At 38.6% G+C, this 17,030-nt stretch overlaps 2 protein-coding genes across 6 annotated transcripts in view; one reads left to right on the top strand and one right to left on the bottom strand.

Annotated features, from left to right (window-relative positions):
- LOC140211499 (ras GTPase-activating protein 1-like) overlaps positions 1-10,901 on the top strand; it is a 122,435-nt gene extending 111,534 nt beyond the window's left edge. The window contains exons 20-25 of the mRNA XM_072281262.1: positions 3,347-3,433; positions 4,620-4,687; positions 5,799-5,887; positions 6,886-6,963; positions 8,753-8,887; positions 9,979-10,901. Coding sequence (XP_072137363.1) covers positions 3,347-3,433; positions 4,620-4,687; positions 5,799-5,887; positions 6,886-6,963; positions 8,753-8,887; positions 9,979-10,056 — 535 coding nt within the window. The 3' untranslated portion in view covers positions 10,057-10,901. The remainder of the gene's footprint in view (positions 1-3,346; positions 3,434-4,619; positions 4,688-5,798; positions 5,888-6,885; positions 6,964-8,752; positions 8,888-9,978) is intronic.
- The window catches only part of ccnh (cyclin H), a 49,763-nt gene continuing 35,424 nt past the window's right edge, over positions 2,692-17,030 (bottom strand). For 2 of the 5 annotated variants that reach the window (XM_072281263.1, XM_072281264.1), the window contains exons 9-10: positions 14,729-14,789; positions 10,803-13,540 (exon numbers count right to left, since the gene is read on the bottom strand). In XM_072281263.1, the coding sequence (XP_072137364.1) occupies positions 13,502-13,540; positions 14,729-14,789 (100 nt within the window). In that variant the 3' untranslated portion in view covers positions 10,803-13,501. Of the gene's footprint in view, positions 3,058-10,802; positions 13,541-14,728; positions 14,790-17,030 lie in introns of those variants that run through there. The other 3 variants (XR_011889490.1, XM_072281266.1, XM_072281265.1) reach the window with 3 other exon arrangements.

Raw genomic sequence — 17,030 nt, 5'->3', positions numbered from 1 at the left:
AACCCCACTAGTCACCAGCAGCCAGTCAGAAAAGGCTCCATTTTTCCTACTCTTTGCCTCTTGGTAATCAGCCACTGCTTTATCCAAGCTGGAATCTTTCCTTTAATACCATGTGCTCGTAGCTTTTAAGCAGCCTCAAAGTGTATATGACCCCATCAGGGTCTTTATACCCTTGCAGTTTCTTAGCACTATTAACAAAGATTCAACATCTTCTGACCCTATGTCATCCCTCTCTAATGATTTGATTTCTTATACCAACAGCAACACTGCCCCCTCTGCCTTCCTACCAATTCTTTCGATACAATGCTTGGGCATTGAGCTCCCATTGAGCTCCCAGTTATCGTCTTTCAACCATGATGTCGACAAGAGCATATCTTCCAATCTGCAACTCTGCTGCAAGTTCATATGCCTTATTCCATATTCTGTGCGCATTCAGATATAGCACTTTCAGTCCTGTATTCACCCTTTTTGAACTTGTAGCACCATGCTCAACCTTTTGATTCCTGACTTTGTCTGAGGTCTTACCAATATCTGCCTCCACAACCTCACCACTAACTGTTCTGGCACTCCGATTCCCATCCCCCACATCTTTAGTGTGAACCCCACTGTCTAGCATTAAGAAACCTTCTCGCTGGGATTTTAGTCCCCCTCCATTTCAGGTGCACACCATCCCTTCTGTAAAGGTCCCACTTTCCCTGAAAGTGAGCCCAAAAATCAAAAACCTTATGCCCTCCCTTCTACACCAATTCCTTAGCCATATATTAAGCCATATAATCTTCCTAGTTCTGGCCTCACTAGCATGTAGCATGGGTAGCAAACCTGTGATCACAACCCTGTAGGTCCTGTTCTTCAACTTAACACCTAACTCCCTGAACTCCCTACGCAGAACCTTGTCACTTGTTCTACCCATGTCACTGGTACCTGCATGGACCATGACCTCTGTCTGTTCATTCTTTCATTTAAGAATGCTGAGGACTTGATCCAAGATATCCCAGACCCTGGCCCCCGAGAGACAGCATTGTAATGACATACCCACACATCTATGCTGATCATTTTGCCCATCTAATTTGGCTGTTCCAAGTCAGTTTGTTCTAATGCCTGGCCTGTATATCATTGAAATATTTTTTCTGTTCACTTTAAAACTTTGAAGTTCATTTATTGAAGTATGAATGCAGCATACGACCCTGAGACAGCCACAAAACAAGGAAAACCATGGAACCCATTTAAAGAAAAACATAAACCCACTCACTACAAGCAAAAGAAAAACAAATTGTACAAACAGAAACAAGAACATTAACACCCGTCCCTCCACACACACAAAACAAATCGTGCAAAAGACAAGAAAGAACGAGCAAAAACAGAATATAAAAATACAAAATCGTAAGAGTCCAGTGAAATTACAGTCCAATCCACAAACCACAGACCCAGAATTTTGATATCCTCTAACAGCACATTGAGGACAGAGAGAGATAATTTGAACATGGGCCTTCCCTCACGAGCAGCGAGAGGGAGAAAGAGACCATCACACGCAGACATCTTCCTCCTGCAGCAACGAGCAAGAGGGGCTGGTAGACAGCGCTGAACACTCCCTTACCTTCTGCATTTGGCTCGAGGTTTCAATCTTCCTCTTATCTGGAGAAGGATGCTTATGTGAGAACGCTGTTCTTGGACTACAGTTCAACATTCAACACCATAATTCCCTCCAGGCTTGACAAGAAACTCAGAGACCTTGGCCTTCACCCTGCCTTGTGCAGCTGGATCCTGGACTTTCTGTCAGGTTGCCAGTAGGTAAGAGTGGGCTCCTTCACTTTTGCTCCTCTAACCCTCAACACACGTGCCACTCAGAGCTGTGTCCCAAGCTGCCTCCTTTACTCCCTATATGACTGTGTCGCCTACCCACAGCTCCAGTCTGCTAATTAAATTTGCTGATGATACTACATTGATTGGCCTTATCACAAATAATAATGTGGCAGCCTACAGAGAAGAATTCATCACCTTGACACAGTGGTGTCAAGAAAACAACCTCTCCTCAAAGTCACAAAAAGAAGGGAGCTGGTTGTGGACTACAGGGGGAATGGAGATAGGCTAACCCCTATTGACATAAATGGATCTGGGGTTGAAAGGGTGAACAGCTTTAAGTTCCTTGGCATACACATCACTGGGGATCTCACGTGGTCTGTAAAGTACCGACTGTGTGGTGAAAAAAAACACAACAGCGCCTCTTTCACCTCCGGCAGATGAAGAAGTTTGGCATGAGTCCCCAAATCCTAAGGGTTTTCAACAGGGGCACAATTGAGAGCATCCTGACTGACTGCATCACTGCCTGTTGTGGGGAACTGTACTTCCCTCAACTGTAGGACTCTGCAGAGAGTGGTGCGGACAGCCCAGCGCATCTGTAGATGTGAACTTCCCACTATTCAGGACATTTACAGAGACAGGTGTGTAAAAAGGGCCCGAACGATGATTGGGGATCCGAGTTATCCCAACCATAAACTGTTCCAGCTGCTACCATCTGGGAAAAGGTACCACAGCATAAAAGCCAGGACCAACAGGCTCTGGGACAGCTTCGTCCACCAGGACATCAGACTGATTAATTCACATTGAAACAATTGTATTTCTATGTTATATTGGCTGTCCTGCTGTACATACTATTTACTGCAAATTACTATAAATTGCACATTTAGATGGAGATGTAACGTAAAGATTTTTATTCCTCATGTATGTGAAGGATGTAAGAAATAAAGTCAATTCACTTCAATTCAATTTACTCAGCAAGAGCAGCATGAAATAGAGTCGATCATGGGCTGGCGCCCCATCTCTAAGCTTCTTGGCCTCAAAGCCGTTCACCTCCTGGAATCTTCTCTGACAGCAAGACTCCATCAACCTGAAAACACACCATCAAACCTCCAAAACAAAGAAGAAATGTTCTTTAAACACATTTAAAAGAAGAAGAGATAAAAGAAGTGAAATAAACCATTTTGTGGACCATCTGGAAGATGTTGCCTGTTGAAGTATTGTTCTCTGGCACGATCTTTGTGATTTTTCTTAGGGTGACTCCTGCAACATATTTTTTGAATAATTGAGTCAATATTTGATATGTCTGTCACATCACTGATTACATTTCATAGTCTGTGATTTGATACAGTGTAGTCTGTGTGTTAAAGTACTGTTACTATGATGTTCGACTTAGCATCCAAAATAATTTCTGAATCTATGCAAAGATGTAATAAATCCCCTAATCATAAGGTAATGTAAAATTGCCTACAAATGGTTTGTTGGATTTTAACTGCAAGAAATTCCTTAGTGAATTCCTGATAAATTATTTCAAATCATTTTACTTTAACAGGTCTTTAAGGTTTATTTATGGATGTTTACAAAAATCTGTCCAACAGAAATGGCCACAAAATCATACCATGAGAACCAGAGTTGTCAGGTATAAAAGTATTTTCAGCTTTCTGTTACATCAGCTCTTTTAGCTATTTTGCACTGCAGATTTTTTTTTAATTATTTGGAAATGTTACAATTAATGTATATCTTGGTTAGGGCAAGAATTTAGACTAAGTTACAAGTTCTGCACCAGGCACCTTTTGATTGATCTTGGTAGCTACTTGTGTTGTGATGAAAGGCTGTCACAATGCATTCTAGCTTGGACAACCGTTCTACAGTTGGATTGAACTGATACCTGTAAGCTTTTCAGGCAACACGATTAGAGAGAAAAAATTTAATGAACTGCTAAATAAGATGGGATTCCTTGGATAAACGTCTCAGAAAGGGGCTTTGCAGATAATCAGGAGTAGAAATGGATTATCACAAAGGCTGCTGGAGAACAGTTAGGGATTCCAGTGTTTAAATACTATGTTCTTTTAAAAGTCAGGAATGAGGCATAAAACTTGTTGGTTCACATTCATTTTATTAAGAGTTGATAGAACAAAGAGAATTTGAAACAGACAGTGATAGAAGAGAAACTGAAGATGGTGCCCAGCATAAAACAGATGTGAATAAACCAGTTCGAAAGCACTTGTTCAACACTGCAGTACCAAATTAACCAATGAGAAAACATTCATTTAATGCAAAACAAAGAAGTTTCCAGAACTATACTTGGTATAACCATAAGAGGTATCATAGACTGTTATGTGCATACAACAGCCACTAGGAGTCATAGTAACCAGTAACCTGCATGTAAGTAACTATATAAAATAGAAGCAGATAATTAATTGTTGAACTGCAAAGAAAATAACAGTTAAAGTCTAATCTAAGAATTAAAGTCAAATTCAACTCCAGAAAAGAGGCTTCTGGACAGGTGCATGGAACTTAGAAAAATTAGAGGGCTATGGGTAACCGGAAGTAATTTCTAAAGTAAGTACATGTTCAGCATAGCATTGTGGCCGAAGGGCCTGTATTGTGCTGTAGGTTTTCTATGTTTCTAAAACCTCATTCATTAGAGTATCACTAGTTGATGAGATTTGAAGATCAATAGCACAACAGTTTGTTCATTATTTGTTCTTGTTATTTGATGTACTCAAAAGTGTTCCTCATTTGTTACTTCTTGCATTTTTTTTTCTTGGCAAACAGTGTCTTTGACAAGTTATACTTAATGTTTGTTTTCCCGTTTATGATAGTGGATTTGTTTTCTTGCGGTTGATTTGTCCGGCTATTCTCAATCCACGGATGTTCAACATCATTTTGGGTGAGTTCGTAGTGCTTTATTCTATAAAATGTCTAAAAGTCAGCCCATAAACTCTCAATCTCGAATCTGACAATTTGCTCTATAATGTGCATCTGTTCAATACCAACTTCAGTGTCTTCAATTCTTTCACTACACAAAAGGTAATTAAAACTGCAGTGTTTGGGGGAGTAAACAACTGCCTTTCGCAGCTCGTTCAATATACCCACCATTCTCCATGTTTCTTAAAGAAGTTTTCCCTTGCATCCCTTTCAAATAATTCCCCATTACCTTCCCATCTTAATTGTATGCCATCTGTCTTCAGCCTCACCCACCCTGGTATTTTTTTTAATTGTTGTTTTTGCTCTGAGAGTGGTGGGTATGTGGAACACACTGCCAAGGATTTTGGTAGAGCCAGATACATTAGGGAAATATAAGAGACTCTTAGATAGGCACTAAGATGATAGAAAATGGAAGGCTATATGAGAAGCAAGAGTTAGACTGATGTTGGAGAAGGTTAATAGGTCAGCAAATATCTGGGCTAAAGGGCCTGTACGGTGCTGTGGTGGTCTGTGTTCTAGTTTTATGGCAAGAAATAACATTTGTACAATGATGGACCTTTCACAAATTATACCTAGAAAGAGGAGATTAATTTCGAGAATGCGTTTCTAATCTTTATACTGAACCATTCTGCACTCTGGCTGCTGTTGGAAATTGATGCAACTTGTTCACAGCTTCGGCTTTTTATTTGCTAATAGACCTGACTCCTGATCCCTGACCCCTATGTCTTTCTGTGTGTTCTACTTTCAGCAGCATAGCATTGCTGTTCATTAGCCTTGCTGGCTATGTTCAGTGATGTTGAAGCCTGTCTGCACCCATAACTTTGTTTCTTCTCGACTTGACTTTTGCAATGATCTGGACAGTCTCCTCGCAGGCAACTCTAAAGCTTTAACAGTCTCCTCACAAACAACTCTAAAACGTGCACATCATCTAAAATTTCACCAAAGGGAAACATTTGGAAATCCAAACATTACTTCTGATTGCAAGATTGTTTTGATAGAAATTACACAAAATTTTAGTAAACAGTGATAAAATCAAAGTTACTTACAAAATAACTTTTCTCTTACTCATTTAGATCCTCCGTCCTCCACTGCTGCAAGGACTCTCACACTTGTTGCAAAGTCTCTTCAAAACTTAGCAAACCTGGTGGAATTTGGAGCTAAGGTATTCTAATTCTGAATTGTACCAAGTCTCCATTAAGCAATTGTTGTGCTGGCTGCATCTTTAATTCTTCCACAGTGATGTAGGTAATGTTTCAATAAATGTCATCACATCAAATTATTATTTCCCTTATAATCAAAGTCAAAATTTCCCACTTGTGTCCATTTTTACGATGTCACAGAATAGGCATTATAGTTGATGTGGTAAAGTGCTTTACATTTGATGCATGAATTGTCAATAGGATGTGGAGAAAGCCCCAAGTTTTAATTTCTCATCAACATGTTGATGAGAAACTAATCATCAATGAACCAGTTAGTAAGTTAATTGGTCATTATAAGTTCTGCCAAGATTAGGCTAGGGTTAAACAGGGGATTGTTGGGTAGCACGTCTCAAAGTGCCAGAGGGCCTATTATGTGCTGTATTGCTAAATAAAATAGAATGAGGGGAATTTTTAAAAATAATTTAGGCGGATAGACACAACAATAGCAAGGAAATCAGAACCAGGTTAGTATTTTTGTTAACTTGTTCGGTGGCAAAGATTTATTTATTTATTGAGGTAGAATATGGACTAGGGCCTTCCGGCACTTCGAGCCACACTGCCCCCAATTTAATCCAGGCATAATTACGGGACAATTTAGAATAGGCAACTGGTATGTCTTTGGACTGTGGGAGGAAGCCAGAGCACCCAGAGGAAACCCATGCGGTGACAAAGAGAACGTAGAGGGAGTGGTGAGAATTGAACCTTGGTCCTCTTACTGTAAAGCATTGTGCTAACCAATACCCTGCCATGCCATCCTTCTGAAGAATCTGCCTTGATAAATGTTCATAGTTCATTTGCTAATTATCAAGTTGCCTCAAGGCATCTATAAGAAAAAAAATTCCAGAGGTCTAGACTGAATGTGAGCAGTGTTTGCTTACATGTTTAGAGCAGATATCATGCATACATCGTGATACTCATTTTTTTTATGCTGACACGTTTTGACAAGTTTGCTTTATTACAGGAACCCTACATGGAAGGTGTGAATCCATTCATCAAAAACAACAAGCACCGAATGATTATGTTTCTAGATGAGTTAGGGGTAAGTGCATCTGGATTACTTAATTTGGAGGAAAAGTAGTCTCCATAAATGTCAGTTGTAATTTCTGCAATGAAGCTCATTAGTAACTCCTTATAATTCAGAAAATTTAATCAAGTTCAGAATTGCCATTTGCTTCAAAAGAACATATACAAAGAAAAGCAGAGGATATTAAGTATGATCAAAGTTTAGTCAAAGGTATACTTGAAGGATAAAGATTTAACATTGGGCTCGAAGGGCAAAGATGGCTGACAGCATGGCCACTAACAATGAGGTGAAAGCATTATGAATGCACAGAACACGAAGGATCATCCTGAAAAGCTGTTACCATCAAGGCAGCAAATAAATCGGGAGCATTGTAGGTATGATTGGGTAGAAACTTGTTGAAAGTTGTAAGTTGGAGATATTTGGAAAGTACGACCCAATAAAGCACAGTTACCAATGGGTGGTTGAATTTGTGTGGAATAAGATACAATCAAAGTAAAGAATGTAAAATTGGACATTGGTGTATTGTATGAGTATTCAATCTAGAAATACGAAGACATGGTTGAGAATTTCAGAAACATCTATTGTAAAAACCATAAGACATAGGAGAAGAATTAGGCCATTTGGCCTATTGAGTCTGCTTCACACTTCAGTCATGACTGATTTATTATCTCTCTCAACCCCATTCTTACGCTTTCTCAACATAACCTTTGTTGCCCAGATTAAGCAAGAACCTATTAACTTTAACATATTCCCAGTGACTTGGCCTCCACAGCTATTTTTGGCAAATAATTCAAGATTAACCACCCACTGGCTAAAGAAATTTGTCCTCATCTCTGTTCTAAAGGGGTGATCTTGTTTACTGAATTAGTGCCCTCAGGTCATAGACTCCCCACTATAGGAAACATCCTCTCCAAGTCCTCATCGTTAAAGTTAGGTTGAAAACTGGTGGTGATGGGGAGTTGGAAGTCTATGGTTATTGTAATGGAGGCACTGCATTAGATGCTTAAATTCTAAAAGTTGTAAGTGGTCAAGTTCAATCTGATACAATCATAGTGAAAGTGAAGGAAGAAAATTTGTCACAATGTTTGCAGGTGTTTGAACATAGATCAGTACAGTATAGGCCCTTTGGCTATTGCAATTGTGTCAAACCTACTCCAAGATCATCTAATGCGTCCCTCCCACATAGCCCTCCATTTTTGTTTTTTTTTTCCAGATTTGTAGGAGAATCTGGTCAACAGGCTAGTATTGAAAACAAACAATATTGTGTTAAAAATGAATCCCATTTCCTTAACTGATGTTGCAATTTTAGTGATGGAAAGGTTAGAGGAGTTGATTTTTGTTTTCACCCACGTGTTGTTGAAGTTATCGAATTAGCTGAAAAGATGGTGGGAGTTAGATATCCACTTCACGTGGGTCGGAACTGGATATGTAGTTGATGTGGTTTAATTTACAGACTATAAACTTGGTTAATCAGTTACATCACGCCTTAGGCACCGTTTCCCCTAAGAAAATCATCAGCGCCTAGGTCATCCTCTTCTCATAATTCATTTGCTTTGGTAATGTCCTTACAAATGTCCCTTGCCCCTCTCTTCTTATAATGTGGTGACAAAGTCTGTGTAGAACTAATGAAGTTGCCCAATCATTGTTTTAACTAGATCAGCTAAAGTTAGTTCTGTTTGTAATAAATATGGAAGACCCAGTTGTCTAGTTTATTGGGATATGTTGTATTGTTCAGATGAAATTTCCAGTGTTCAAGGAATATGTCTATTGCTGTTTAAATGAGGATGTTAACTTTTGTCTATAGAATGTCCCTGAGGTTCCTGACACTACAGAGCACTTTAGAATTGATTTGTCTCGTAACCTGGCAGCTTTACATGAAGTTTGTGCAGCACATTCAGATGAACTTCGCACCCTAAGTAATGAACGGGGAGTCCAGCAGGTAACTGCTTTATCGTCCAGATGCTGCTTTTAAAAATTAAATGTTGCAAATATGCTATTGGCTCACAAAGTCAGAAAGTGTCATATCTATGTGATAGGCCCTGCCCAGTCATCATTGTCTTGCATAGTTTTTTCTACCTCATTGTTTTTAAACTAGTTCTGTGAGTAGGTTGAGTGTTTGGTGTACAAGGATTCTGCTTAATACATCAATGGGCGTGACCTTTTTCTTCGGCTGAAAAAAATACCCTGCAGCTAGTCTTTGAATTTGATAGTCACTCAGTGTATCTTGGGGTATTTTATGAAGCAATTTGGATTTTAGTTACTTGGATTGTTATTCTTAAGGTATTTTACTAATACATTTGATCCATTTGTTAATCTTTCCCTCAACGTCCCAAGGCACACAGCATTAAAGAAATTATTGCTTAGGTTCATGGCAGTCAGCATGTACTTCTCTCCCTCCCCTGCCCCACCTACTTACTCTGGCTTCTGCCCCCTTCTGTTCCAGTCCTGATGAATAGTCTTGGGCCAAAATGTTGACTGTTTATTCTCTTCCACAGATGCTGCCTGACCTGCTGAGTTCCAGTATGTTGTGTGTGTTGCTCAAAATTTTAAGCATTTGTAGAATCTCTTTTGTTTATGATGGGCATGTGTTTATTGGTAAATTAACACACTTCAGTATAACCTTGAAGTGCTTGGAGCAACAATTAGCAGAGCAGTAGCTCAAAGATATAGCATAAATGTCATAATTGGTTGAGTGAAGTTCATTGCTTTAGCTAAAAAAAAAGGACTTTGCAGCCAGTTTTAAATCTGAGAGTGACTGTGTATCTTAGGGCATCTCATGAAACTCCTGTTAATCAATTATCAGCTTAATTACTGATTGTAAAGTATTTTAATTCTTCTGCATTTGTGAATCTTTTCCTCAACATCTGAAGGAACATAGCATTAAAGAAACTGTTGCTCAGTTTCACGTACAGGTAGTCTGTATTTATTGCCTCTCACTAACTGCTATAGGGTAGGTGGACTAACTGCTTTCTTCAAATGCTGCAAGTATTCTGTAACTATACCTAATTCCATCTCTGGTGTCTTTTACAGCATGTCCTGAAAAAACTTCTGGCCATCACAGAAATGTTACAACAAAAACAAAACCACTACTCTGCATCAAACAGGTAGCAGCTTTCATTCTCGGAGAACTCTGCATGGATCAGTGCTATCATTGGACAGCTCACTGCAATCTCACTTTCTGATGTACTTCTGAGAAAACACCGTGTAGAACATTCCTTTTACCATGCAAACTATGCAACAGAAAAAAAAACTGGTGGATGTTTTCATCAGTAACTTAGTAAGCTATTTGTGCAGGTCGCCTCTTGCACTTACTTCTCTGAACCAATCAATCGCTGTTGAGCCTTGATGTACAAGTCACCTTTCATAAACCTAATAGACCTTTAAGGTGTTTAATATTTCAATTTGCCAAAGTTCCCAGCATCTATCAAGAGCTGCAGTACAGAATGCCAGTCAACTGACAAGGTGAAGAGACTAGTTCAATTACCTGTTGTGTAACTGGATTATGAGCTGTACAGTGTAATATAATGTAATTTCTGACTGACTACTTTTATGGTTAAGATTGCTTACGTCTTTATTCTTTGGTTATCTTTTGCAGTTTATTGGAAATGTCTTTTAAATATCAAGATTCCTCACTAAAGACCGGTTATTTTTTATAGAAAAAAAATCTACAACAAGCATTCATTACATGTTGACAATGAATGTGGAGAGATCACAACATTTGTTGTGGTACTAATTTTGATTGGTTTAATTACACTGTATGATTGACTACAACAATGGAAAAAAATGTCAGAGTCGTGTAATCAAAAGCTTTGTATGTATCAGGTTTACAACTATAAACACATTCAATAGTTGAATAAATTTATTGATCATTTATTGGAAAAGCATGCACTTATTAAACCATTTTGTAAAGAAAATTGTTACACTGACTTGTTTCAATAAATGATAAGCAAGTGTTGAATTGAAATTGGTTCAAACCCCATTAAATTTTTTTCATTAACATTGGATCAGATGCAGTGACTGAATTTCATAAAGAAAATTAATCTGAATGTTAAGATGAGAATGTAGTTTCAACTAAATTTGTAATTAGTTTTAAGCTTTCACGTTTTAATTGTGTAAATGAGACTTCTGTTTCCAACAAAACTTAAGTAGGCAGGTAGATTTCCCTTGCATTCCTCATTCCCTTGTTCCACTGCCACTTGCCCCTTAAGGGGAGTTAACTATGTACTATAGACTATCAACCTATTTTTTGTTTTATCACTGTACAAGGATTTTCAGTTAAGTTCTCCAAGATTACAATGACATCTTGATCAACTGGGCCAGTGATCTTAATCTGACGAATGTGTGGTGTTGCAATTTCATAAGACAATGGTATAACTTGAACAATAAATGATGGGGCCCTGGAGTGGGGTGCTACAGTGAAGGACACTTGCCTTGAATGGTCAGGACATCGAGTACAGGCATGGGATGTCATGTTACAACTGTACGAATCATTGGTAAGGCCATAGTTGGAGTACCGGTTCTGGTTACCCTGATGTAGGAAAGATGCTAAACTGGAAAGAATAAAAAAAACAATTTGAAGATGTGACTCAAGTTGAGTTACCAGGAGAAACTAAATAAACAAGGACATTTTCTCTTGTGTAGAAGGTTGAGAGGTGACCTTAGAGGTTTATAAAATCAGGAGCAGCGTTAAAATGAGAGGGGAAAGATCTTAATGGGATCAGTGGGGTGAGAGAGATTTTCTCTAGAGGTGGAGGTGGCTGTATATTTTTGGGCTTTGTATTTATTGAGATACAGCATGGCATAGGGCCTTTGAGCCATGCTGTCCAGCAATCCCCAATTTAATCCAAGTTTAATCATGGGTCAATTTACAATGACCAATTAACCTACCAATTAGTACATCATTGGACAGAGGAAACCCCTGGGGAGAACATACAAGCTGCTTACAGGCAGCCACTGCATAGCACTGTATGCATTTATACAGGCACACAAATAAATTAGGTGTAATTAGTCAATTTATTTGTGGCAAGATTTAATTTGTAAGTTTAGTCTGGAAAATTTGTTTTGTGACAGGTTTCACTTCTGCAGTGTGGCCAAACAAATGTGATGATGACAAAGGAAATAAGAGCTGTGGATTATAGCAGAAGCCCTTAAAACTCTGTAAACAGCACATTTTCTGCCTGCTCCACATTTTCACTGTCAGCATTGATTTCACTGTATATTTGCTTCAGTTAGATTTAAAGAATTCAGACAAAGGCCACTGTGGTAAATCACAAGTTATAATGCAGGTAATTAGCAACACAAGACATTTAGTTTTTTGCTATTTCAACTCACTAATTTTTGTTTAATATGAAATATCAGCTTTCAGTGAGCAGAGATCATTTTAGACAAAGCTTCTTTCTTTCTTCTGCTGACTGAAGCAAAATGGCTGCTTTAGAATAAGGTGGGTGGCAGGGTTGGGGAAGTGGGTGTGAAGCTATACTCCGCAATCTGGATATTCAGAAAGCCAGATGGTTTGGCACTTCCAAGTCATTCCACACACCAATAAAACTGATCCTCACACTTTAAACTTGATTCATTATGTTTCACAGGATAATGAATTTTTCAAACAAAAAAAAATGAATTATTTTAAAACCGCAAACACTAGGAAATCTGCAGATGCTGGAATTTCAAGCATCATACATAAAAGTAGCTGGTGAACGCAGCAGGCCAGGCAGCATCTCTAGGAAGAGGTACAGTCAACGTCCTGACAAAGGGTCTTGGCCCGAAACGTCGAGATGCCGCCTGGCCTGCTGCGTTCACCAGCGACTTTTATATGTGTTGCAATAGGGTGGCACGGTACCATAGCACTATACAGCCAGCTGTAAGATTGAGGGTTTGATTCCCACCACTGTCTGTAATGAGTTTATACATTCTCCCCATAAGTGTGTTGGTTTCCTTCCACATTCCAATGACACACAGGTTAGTAAGTATGCTATGTTGGCATCAGAAGCATGGCAGTAATTTTGGGCTGCAAACAGCACATCCTTGACACAGTTTACTGGATTATTGAAAGGGGAATAACATCAAAAGTTCCAGAAAATTTACAAGTCCTATGTTAGAGGTTATGGTGATAATTGGATGGTTTAGTTTCCTGTTAACCTTTTACAAAATTACTTTCTGCAACACTATTTTAATTTCCAATTTCATTTACAGACAATTTCCAAAATCAACTGATATAAAGCTTTTATTTTCAATTCTTTCTCTTGGAAATATAAATGACAAACATGTAAATTCATAATTTAAGATACAAATTTTGCTTTAAATTCCAGGAATGAAAGCAACAAACAAGCAAGCTTCAGCATTGTTGAGACTTCCAAATAGTTCATAAAAATAGACCAGAAAGTCATTGTGATATGCAGCCTTGAGTTAGTCTTTCAAATCATTGTTTAAGGCTCTTCCATCCAAAGATGCATCTCAATCCTCTTTGTGCTTATTTTGAAAGCTGATTGCACAAGTTAGAGAACCACTGCATCTGCTCCTCCACATGTAATTTCAAAATGCATGCCGGGGGTGTTTATAGAGCATCAACAAGATCATCATCACTCCATTCCTCCTTAAAAAAAAAATAAAAAGAATACCAGACAATAAACCAACCAATGCAAAAGAAATTAAAAGTTTTTAGTCAAAAAAAATGGAACAGAAAAGGAGTGCAAGGTTCAGAATAGCAAATACAGACAACAGAAGTGAAAATGCAGAGTTCAGATTTATAAAACTGAAAAGCCTGGAAATGCTCAGGTCAGACAGCAAGTGTGGAGTTAGCATCTCAGGAGAATCACCTGTCATCAGAACTCAAAGTCCCAATTATCATCAAGTATCAGAAATCTGAAATATTAGTTCCTTTTCTTTCCACAAATGATGCTTCAGTCTTTGAGAATTTCCAACAATTAAATTTTATTCCATATGCACTCAGTGGCCCTTTATCAGGTACTTCTCTTCGTAATGCAAATATCTAACCAGCCAATGATGTCAGAGCAACTCAATGCATAAAGGCATGCAGACATGGTAAAGAGGTTCAGGTGTTGCTCAGACCAAACATCAGAATGGGGAAGAGTGGGTGAAAGGCCTTGAAAAAATGGATGTGGAGGGGATGCTTCCGGTGGTGGGAAGAGTCCAAAACTGGACAGCCTCAGAATAGAGGGGTGTCCTTTTAGAATAGAGTTGAGGAGGAATTTCTTTAGCAAGAGAGCAGTGAGTCTGGAATTCTTTGCCACAGGCAGCTGTGGATGCAATGTCTTTATGTATATTTAAGGCAGAGGTTGATAGATTATTGACTGGTCAGGGCATGAAGGGATTCAGGGAGAAAGCAAGAGACTAGAGCTGAGGGGAATATCAGATTAGCCATTATGAAATGGCAGAACAGAAGTGACTTCAACCATGGAATGATTGTTGGTGCCAGACAGGGTGGATTCAGTGTCTCAGAAAGTGCTGATCTAAGATTTTCAGGCATAACAATCTCCAGAGTTTAGAAAGAATAGTGCAAAAAACAAAAATAAAAACTGCCCATGAGCAGTGGTTCAAGTGGGCAAAAACGCATTGTTAATGAGAGTGGAAAATGGCCAAACTAGTTCAAATTGACAAAAAGGCAACTATAATTCAAATAACCACAGTGTGGAAGAGAACCTCAGAATGCACATAACATCAAACCTTGAAGTGGATGGGCTGCAGTGAATGGGTTCTACTCCTGTTCCTAATAAAGGGCCACAGTGTATAAAACCCAATTATGAAAAAAAATCATACTCACTTCTTCCATTTTTGCTTTTTTGGAAATCGTTCCATCTTCCTCATATCCTTTCCTCTTCTTTCTGTTTTCAACAAAGGCACACAGTTGGATTGATATTTATTGGTGCAGAATACGTAAAGAATCAGAAACTTCCCGCCATTACCCATAAGGAGTTTGTTTGTTCTCCCGTGACCAGCTGGGTTTCTTCCCACTGTCCAAAGATGTACTGGTTGGTTGGTTGGTCATTGTAATTGTCCCGTGATTAGGCTAGGGTTAAAATTGGGAGGTGTTGGGTGGCGTGGTTTGAAGGGCCAGAAGCACCCACTCCACACTGCATCTCAATAAATAAATAAAATAAACTTACAACATAGAAAGACTAATTAACTCCGTTAAAAACATCTGAAAGGTGGTTTGCTAATCCCAATGCCCAGTTTTTGGCCCACTGTCTATAGTTCTGAAGTTTCTAGCTCTACCACACTAAGAAAGTAGATCCACAGCCCAACATACATTTGGCAAAATAATGAGTCTAATTCACCTCCATCCTTTTACAAAGTAAAGGCTAATAACTAACAGCCATTTTAAGCAAAACAGTCTTTTCTGTATATCTGGCCAGGACTCCCAATTTTGTGCACTTCAGTTAAATTTGGTTAGAGTGATCACTGCCCCAAACAAACCCCCACTGAGCCAACCTATACTCAACTCTCCAGCTCTGATAAAGTTGTCAAATTTTCTTTGCAGATCTGTGCCTGTTGTTTCACATTGTCCCAGCATATTTTACCAATGAATTCAGTTCCTCACTTCCCCTTGTAACCACATTATCTGCCTATTCTGCCATATTCAAGGCTCTGCAGACGTATATCGTCCACAATTCTTGATATCCTACTGATATTTAATCATGGCCATCTCAAATGCACATTGAAGTACGAGAAAAGTATAATGAAAATTTCCAGGTACTTAAAAGGCCCTTTAAGAAGATCACAAGGACAATATCCAATTTCTGTTCATCCACTTTTATATAATTCTTGTTCATGGTCACAAACATTTAAAGGTCTATAAAGACTCCACAACCCCCACCACCTTGTAACGTATTCCAGAGTCTTATTACTCATAAAAAGATCCAGCTCACATTCAGCATTTGTGATTACTTACTTTACATTCACTTTTCTATTAAACTAGAATAATTTGCCCCTCTACAGTACAAGGCCTTCAACTCCACCTTAGAAGTTCATGTTCCTTTAAGCTTAAAACTATTCTTTTGATTATCCTACAGCTTTTGCTGGGCCAGAAAATCATATCATTCTGGGAGAGTGGAAGAGAGACACCCAAACCTAATACAATTAATGGTTAAATGGCTCCTTTCATTTATCATGGGCAGAGTGAGCTCTATCAATGTGGAGAATACTTATCAAAGTGGCTACACAGGTCGATAAGGTACTTAAGAAGGCTTAAGGAATGCTTGCTTTTATTAGTCAAGGCCTTGAGTTCAAGAGTCAGGAGGTTATGTTGCAACTTTATAAAACTCTGGTTAGACCCCATCTAAAGTATTGTATACAGTTCTGGTCATCCCACTATAGTAAAGATGTTGAGGGCGCAGGAGGGGATGCGATAGGTAATTTTTTTTACTCAATAGAATCGTGGACATCTGGTACAATGGTAGAGGAAAATACATTGGAGGCTTTTCAGAGACTTTTGAATAGGCACATGGATGTACGGAAGATGGAGAGATAGGAACATTCTGTCGGTAGGTAGGATTATGTTTAAGTGTTTTTAATTTACTTTTTAGCTGGTTCAGCAAAACACTGAGGCCAAATAGCCTGTTCCCCTGCTGTACTGTTCTATGTTCTATCATACTTTAAACAACTGAATGGCTAGTCTGCATTGGGCATGGCGATTTAGTGACTATAGTTATAACACAATTTTTTTCCTTATTCAGTATCTTATGGCCCTGGGAAAACTATAGATAATAATCAGAAGAATAATTCCAAGCAGAAAAGAACTTCAGCTGCCCAGGTGAAGGTTTTTCAGTAAAGACTTCAGAAGTAGATCACTCTAGTTTAATAGGTCAGTAAGAATTAGGGAGGACATGAAATCAAAGTAAGAACAGATAATGAATGTGAAGTTTTATATCGCAAAGTAATATGACTGGAAGATTGTTCCTAAAAAAGTAATTTTTTTTGTGTACCCTAGCAATCCAACTAGGGGACACAGTACTGTTCAAATAGATTATTTAGCAGGGAACACCAACCTTAAATCTGCCAGGATTTCAGAATGCAAACTGAGTTTATTCTCTGGTGTAGGCGCTAATCCACTTTCATTCTATTAT

This window comes from Mobula birostris, chromosome 17, assembly GCF_030028105.1.
Source record: "Mobula birostris isolate sMobBir1 chromosome 17, sMobBir1.hap1, whole genome shotgun sequence".
NCBI classification, from domain to species: Eukaryota; Metazoa; Chordata; class Chondrichthyes; order Myliobatiformes; family Myliobatidae; genus Mobula; species Mobula birostris.
Note: the sequence above shows the minus strand (reverse complement) of the source record. Positions and strands in the feature narration are given on the sequence as shown.